Here is a 6,333-nt window from a genome sequence, read left to right on the forward strand (position 1 = left end):
AGAAAAAAAAAATGGAGTTGAATGAACACTGTTTGTTAGATGAACTTGAAGCCTTGAGAAGAGAAATTAATTGGGAATTAGCAATGCCCACTGAAATTAACGACCTAATCTCCACTGCAAATGCCTGGAATTTTGATTGCTCTGATTCTTCCTCTTTGCCCTTTTCTTTACCTATTGACCACCAGGATTTTGGCTATCTTCTCGCCGGCGAAGACGACTATTCTTTTTCCGGCGGCCAGTTCACGGCGGCTCCGAGTACCGGCGATTCGATGTCGTACACTACGTTCGAGACTACGCCGGGGGGTTTCGGCAGGTGTCCGGTTATGGAAGAGGAGGATGAGATTCCGAATCTTGAAGTTCTTGGTAGTTGTAAAATGGAGCCGGCTTATTCTCCTGAAATTGCTCCGGTTTTCAACGCCGGTGGCACGTGCGATTTTGGGCAAAAGATCGTTGGTTCGGCGAGTAAGAAGCTTCAGGGGAAGCCGTCGAAGAATCTCATGGCGGAGAGACGGCGGAGGAAAAGGCTTAATGATCGCCTCTCCATGCTCCGATCCATCGTCCCCAAAATCAGCAAGGTATTTTAAATAATTTTGTTTAACTATGACGATTAATTAATTAAAAAAAAAAAAAAAAGAATGCAAGCTTACTCTCAGCTGGCGCAGTCGGCATAGCGCCGGCCCCAACCTAGGAGACAAGGATCCTTAACTCAGTCTCAAACACGTCCGTCCCATAAGGACATCGTCCGTGCTTTTCGAGGCGTTGCCTGTAACTCAACATGAGAGAAGAGGGTGGAACTGTACACTTTCGTGTTCAAAGCATTGAGCTACAAGTTGCAGTGGCCATACTGCGTAGTCCTCTAAAACCCATATTCAGTCATAAATTATAGTTCATCATATATATCATATTATATCAATTTATTTCTAAATTTCTTTATTTTCTATGTTTTTTTATAATCGAAAGATGATTTTAGTCAATATTCTCATATTATTTTATAATTAGATGGATAGAACTGCGATTCTTGCGGATTCGATTGATTACGTGAAGGAACTGCTCGAGAAAATCAACCATTTGCAAAGGGAGATTGAAATGGCGAACCCGAGTAAATTGGAGTCTACTGGGATTTTGAGAGCTGAGAATCCGAGTGAATATTTGGTCAGAAATGCACCTAAGGTAATTAAGGGGGAGATTAAGGGGTGATTAAGGCTTTGATTAGGGTTTTAATTGTTGATTTGTGTTTGATTAATGCAGTTTAATGTGGAAAGGAGAGAAGGTGACACTCGGATTGAGATTTGCTGTGCGGCTAAGCCTGGCTTGTTGTTATCTACAGTGCACACTCTTGAAGCTTTAGGACTTGATATTCAGCAATGTGTCATTAGCTGCTTCAATGACTTCGCAATTCAAGCCTCTTGTTCCGAGGCACGTCTAAATCAAATTCTCTTAACTAATCGAGCTATGTTCAAGTTCGTCTTTTTAAAATTTGACAAAAAAAAATAGGATTTTTCTTTAGCTCGAGCATTACACTATGGTTCGATTGACTTAAAAAAATTAGGTTCTTCACGTAGATTGGTATCGGTGTTCATAAGTGAAAACGTTTATTTGAATTCTAAAGCTAACTAATTTTCGTGTTCGATGAAACAGGGAACGGAGCGGAGACCGGTTGAGGAAGTAAAACAAGAATTATTTGAGAATGCTGGATATGGAGGAAGATGTTTGTAGAACCATCCTATTTGGAAACTAGGAAGAGTTAGTTTGATTGGTCTTTTTTTTTTTACAAATAATAAATGTGTATTTAATTTAATAGTCTTTAAATCAGCAAATGATTGTCATATCATAAAATAAAAAGAAAAAAAAAAACAAATAAATAAATAAAAATGATATGATTATTATTATTATTTGAGTTGTTTTGATCATGACAAGTGGAGTGATGAACGGCTGAGATTAGTACAAAATCTTATGATTGAAAGCGATGGGTGAAGAGTGTTGTTTAGGGGAATCCTCGGAATCAACGAGATTCATTATTCAGGTTTCAGGCATGTTTTTGAATGGCCAGCTGTGGTCTGTGGTCTGTGGTCTGTGCTTGCTCAGATTTCAGATGGCGCTGTCGTTTTTTTTAAGATTTAAATCATTTGAATGCGAATGAAATAGTTAGCTAATGATTTTAATCGTAAATTTGTTTGATTTTAAATTCCCATAATTTATTGACTTCAATGAAAATAAATAATTTGGATATAATTAGGTTTGAGCATTTAATAATATCATAGAAGATGGTAAGGACTGACGTAGACTTCTCGTTGCTGCCTCAAGTATGCATTGCCCGTTTTATCGATTTCAATTGTCAATTATTTATGAAAAATTGACAGATAAGTCGTCCTTACTACCACTCGACATAATCGTACATGAGATTTTCGCCTCATACGCCTTATCGTTCAACTGTTTTGAAGTCATTGAATTATTTTCCTCGTTTGAGAATCTCTTCCCCTCTTCCATTCCGTCTCGAAAAGTGACCGGGGCCATTTCAGTCATGTTTTCATTTATCTGGAATATGAGCTCTTCTATGTCATTTTTATTTACTTATTTTTCCCACTTTTTTCGATTTGATCGTGTAGGATCGGATTGGAAAGGGGAACGAAGTATTTCTTATAAGTACGTAGAAACTTCTACTTGGCAAATTATTTTAAAACTGTGAAACTAACAATGATATATAACAAGCTAAAACGAAAAATATTTACTACCGATAAGTTTGAGCTGTTACAGCGTAATAGAATATATGAAGTTCACAGCTTGACAACGTTGTGGTGGGCGATGTCGGGCTGCACTGAAGGGGCGGCACAATTGACCGTGGCGGTCGGAGGCAAGCTTAGAATCGAACCCTACCGTGAGTCCGGAGTAAGGAATTAATTAAGGTAGAGTATTTAAAATTTATTGTGAAAGTTTTTTAACATTCATGGCTGAAGCGGGCCGATTTCTCAGTCCTGCGGTACCGAATTTGGGCCATAAGCCCATTAAGCATTTCAGGCCCATGAGACCAGGGTTGCGACGCCTTGGATTTTTTTTTTTTTTTGAAGATTAATTTAAATTTAGTCTCTTATAATATAACCATTTTAAAATTTTATTTTTCACTTTTAAAACTATTAAATTTAATTGATTGATAAATTTGTGAAAATTAAAAGATAATTATTATAGAATTTTAAATAGATTTGAAGTTTATGCAAAAGTACGAAACCCATAATCCAAAAATTGCGGTGCTGTTATGACGTGTCGTGTGTAATCCGACGAGACGAGAATAGCATGCCACGTCATTAGACATCCTTGAGTGCCACGTCATATAATCCAGACCCAAATCCGACATTCTTCCAATCATAATACGAGGATTATTTTAGATTATCTTATTTATTTATTTGCATGGTTTGATATATGAAAAATGACCTGTAAATTAAGGAGAAAAAAAATAAATAAAGAATAATGTTTTTCTAAGGATATTGAAAACTCTCTCTTTAAATAGAATTGTCTCATTAGAAAATAAATTTTTAATTATAAAATTACTGTAAACACAAAAAATCATAAATGCATAATATTTTTATGAAGGACTCGATCCCTATAAATTTCGTACGAAATTCTCGCTCCGATCACCATAAAATTAATTACAAGTATTTTTATATTAAGGGTGGGGACGGAGAAATATGAACATTTTAATAATAATTTTATTCTTTCCTTTATTTAAAAATAAATAAATTAATAAAGCTTTCATTTCAACTGGGAGCATCATCATTAGTAGCAAGAATTTTGTCTCAAATATTTATTATAAATTAAACTTTGGAATAATTAAGAATAATTAATGTCCCTTTTTTTTATTTATTTAATATGTGAATACTACTCACACGATGCCTTTTCTTGTTTTAATATTTATTTTTAATATATATTATTTTAAAACATGTTTTTATTTTTAGAATTTAATTAAATAAATATTTTCGTCCATAAATTTAACTGTCGCCGCTCCTCATCAACAAATTCTGCACAGAAAACTGGAGAGCTTAAAAAATGGAGTATGATTACGGCGAAGCACAGGATCCTGTCCCTCTGAGCCTTCCGGTTGGTTTGGTTCTTTTGTTCACATTTTTGCTCTGCATGTGTTGTTTTTATTATTGTTGCCTTCACTGGGAAAAGCTCCGATCACTTCTCGGCCACCGCTATCCTCCTCTTCCGCCGGTAAACACCACCTTCTCGCCGCCCGACAAAATTTCCCCGCTCCATACGGCGCGTTTTGTTCCTTCTACTTCAAAAAAAAAGATTTATGTAATTTAATAATTTATGGCGAAATTGAAAAAAATCACTTATAAATCTGAGAATTGTTTGATTTTCTTTATATTTTGGGTATTAGAAGACATGGAAGGAGAATCCGGCGCAGAGCTTGTCGGTTTTGATGCCCGGCGACGAGGTTCCAAGGTTTATAGCAATGGCATGTCCGCCGTGTGCGGCGGCGTTGGTGGAGGTTGAAGAACAGAAACCTTTACGGTGTATTCCGGATTCTTCTGGAGCTCTGTCTTTAAGTTAGTGCCGTTTCTGTATGTTTCTCTGCGTGTATGTATATTTATTTATATTAAAGTGAATTTTAAGTTAGTGCCGTTTTTGTAATATATTTATTTATATTAATTCTCTTTTTTAAAACAAATATAAATAATATGAAAATTTATTTATCTCTCTATATTTTTAAAACATGGTTGTAAAAGTTAAAATAATTTAAAGGTATTTTTGAAGTTTTTTATTTTTATTTTTGGAAAGTTTATCCTATTTTCTAGATAAAATATAAAATATAAAAATTAGGTGTATTTTTTTTTATTAAATTAATAAATAGGAAGCGTGGGACCGTAGGAAACGAGAAGTGGAACTAATGGGCCGTGGGCCCATTAAAGAATCCAGCCCAACGTGGAGCCGCGTGGGAATGACGTGGGAGGGAAAGTGGAAGTTCAACGGAATACGGTGAATGAAGTCCGAAGTCGCACGCGTGGGCAGATTTTGGTGGGAGTGTACGTGTAATTCACACGTGCCGTTTCTTGTGCATGCTTTTGGAGCCGTTGTCTTCATAATCAGTGTTCCCTCACACCACACCATTTTTTTTTAATAAAAAATGACAGATTTTTCAATAACGTACGATTTTGCATTTTCCTCAAATCTCAATTCCATTATCTTTAAATCCCAATAAAGAATATCGTATTGTTCTCATAACTTTTTTATTTATTATATTATATTTAGATAATAATATATTTTTGTATGTAAATATTGATAATTAAAATAAAATATTTTAAAATTAAAAGAGACCAAAGAAATATAATATTTAGAGAATATATTATTTATGGAATATATTTTAATATTCTTTCCTTCATATATATTTTTAATATTTAATTAATTTATATTTTCGGGTAGTTATTAGTTACTAGCTTGTATCTTATTAAAGTTTATGAATATCAATGAGAACATACCTTCAATTTCAATTCTATTTTTATTTCTCATTATTAACACGCTTAAATAATATTTAAACGTCAAAGAGATATATTGTAACGACCCAGATTTACCGCTAGCAGATATTGTTCTTTTTGGGTTTTCCCTTTCGGGCTTCCCCTTAAGGCTATATCGCCATATACTTATTTTATTACGAGACGTGAAATGATAAATTTAAAATGAATGGTTTGTCGTAATAAGTCAACGAGCTTCTTGGGCTAGATTTGATTAATATGGGCTTTTTCTGCTCTAGTGGGCCATTGATTTAATTACCATTCTAATTCCAAAATCGTAATTTGGTGTGAAATACTGAGTGACGGGCGATATTTTTCAACGTTTGTGAGGGAGGTTTAAATTTGATGATTTCGATACGTATGATCAGCAACCAACATCCAAAAGGAGTTTCGCTCCCGGCCAATGTATGCTTGGTCAACGTCGGGGTCACACATCATCAATCTTTTTGGATGCTCAAGGTTTTTTTTTATTATTATTTTTTAAATGATGACCTAAACAATCATTCCCATTAATAGCGTGAATAAATATTTTTTTAGAAATATATTTTCAAAAATTTAAATATGGAAGACATCTTCACGAGGGTCGTCACATGAGAGGGAACACGAGTGCACGATCGAAGAGGATGAGAAAGCAAAATAGGAATTTAAATCAAAATCGTCTTTTTCATAGATTTAACTTTTTCTTTGGGGGCTTTAGAAAATTAATTAAACGTACGAAAAAAACAATGGATGAAAGGGAAATTATATAACAAATATTAATATTAATAATTTCCTTTAAACCAAACACAATATTTATTATTTAAAAAAAAAAAAAAAAAAAAAA

General features: G+C 34.1%; 2 protein-coding genes across 5 annotated transcripts; both read left to right on the plus strand.

Moving 5' to 3' along the window:
- LOC111446053 (transcription factor bHLH93-like) lies at positions 1 to 1,889 on the plus strand. 2 transcript variants are annotated; one of them, XM_023084693.1, is made up of 4 exons: positions 1 to 575; positions 1,000 to 1,170; positions 1,249 to 1,416; positions 1,639 to 1,889. In XM_023084693.1, exons 1-4 carry the CDS (start codon positions 12 to 14, stop codon positions 1,714 to 1,716), a joined length of 981 nt encoding a protein of 326 aa, XP_022940461.1. In that variant the 5' UTR covers positions 1 to 11; the 3' UTR covers positions 1,717 to 1,889. The 2 variants fall into 2 exon arrangements, with proteins under 2 accessions (XP_022940461.1, XP_022940462.1); XM_023084694.1 differs by lacking the exon at positions 1,639 to 1,889 and adding an exon at positions 1,495 to 1,516 and having other exon boundaries at positions 1,249 to 1,463.
- Positions 1,890 to 3,970: 2,081 nt separating this feature from the next.
- Positions 3,971 to 5,110, plus strand: LOC111446057 (uncharacterized protein At5g65660-like). 3 transcript variants are annotated; one of them, XM_023084702.1, is made up of 3 exons: positions 3,971 to 4,254; positions 4,379 to 4,547; positions 4,870 to 5,110. In XM_023084702.1, exons 1-3 carry the CDS (start codon positions 4,039 to 4,041, stop codon positions 4,887 to 4,889), a joined length of 405 nt encoding a protein of 134 aa, XP_022940470.1. In that variant the 5' UTR covers positions 3,971 to 4,038; the 3' UTR covers positions 4,890 to 5,110. The 3 variants fall into 3 exon arrangements, with proteins under 3 accessions (XP_022940470.1, XP_022940471.1, XP_022940472.1); XM_023084703.1 differs by having other exon boundaries at positions 4,382 to 4,547; XM_023084704.1 differs by having other exon boundaries at positions 3,971 to 4,206; positions 4,382 to 4,547.
- The last annotated feature ends 1,223 nt before the right edge of the window (positions 5,111 to 6,333 follow it).

The sequence above is a fragment of the Cucurbita moschata genome, unplaced genomic scaffold, assembly GCF_002738365.1.
Source record: "Cucurbita moschata cultivar Rifu unplaced genomic scaffold, Cmos_1.0 Cmo_Scf00008, whole genome shotgun sequence".
In the NCBI taxonomy this organism is placed as follows: domain Eukaryota; kingdom Viridiplantae; phylum Streptophyta; class Magnoliopsida; order Cucurbitales; family Cucurbitaceae; genus Cucurbita; species Cucurbita moschata.

Excerpts from the sequence above, each read along its gene's own strand:
- LOC111446053 (XM_023084693.1), top strand. The coding sequence starts at position 12 with ATGGAGTTGAATGAACACTGTTTGTTAGATGAACTTGAAGCCTTGAGA. Across the intron at positions 1,171-1,248 it reads TGGTCAGAAATGCACCTAAG|TTTAATGTGGAAAGGAGAGA; the intron begins GTAATTAAGGGG and ends TGATTAATGCAG. Across the intron at positions 1,417-1,638 it reads TTCAAGCCTCTTGTTCCGAG|GGAACGGAGCGGAGACCGGT; the intron begins GCACGTCTAAAT and ends TCGATGAAACAG.
- LOC111446057 (XM_023084702.1), top strand. The coding sequence starts at position 4,039 with ATGGAGTATGATTACGGCGAAGCACAGGATCCTGTCCCTCTGAGCCTT. Across the intron at positions 4,255-4,378 it reads AAATTTCCCCGCTCCATACG|AAGACATGGAAGGAGAATCC; the intron begins GCGCGTTTTGTT and ends TTTGGGTATTAG. Across the intron at positions 4,548-4,869 it reads TTCTGGAGCTCTGTCTTTAA|GAAACGAGAAGTGGAACTAA; the intron begins GTTAGTGCCGTT and ends GTGGGACCGTAG.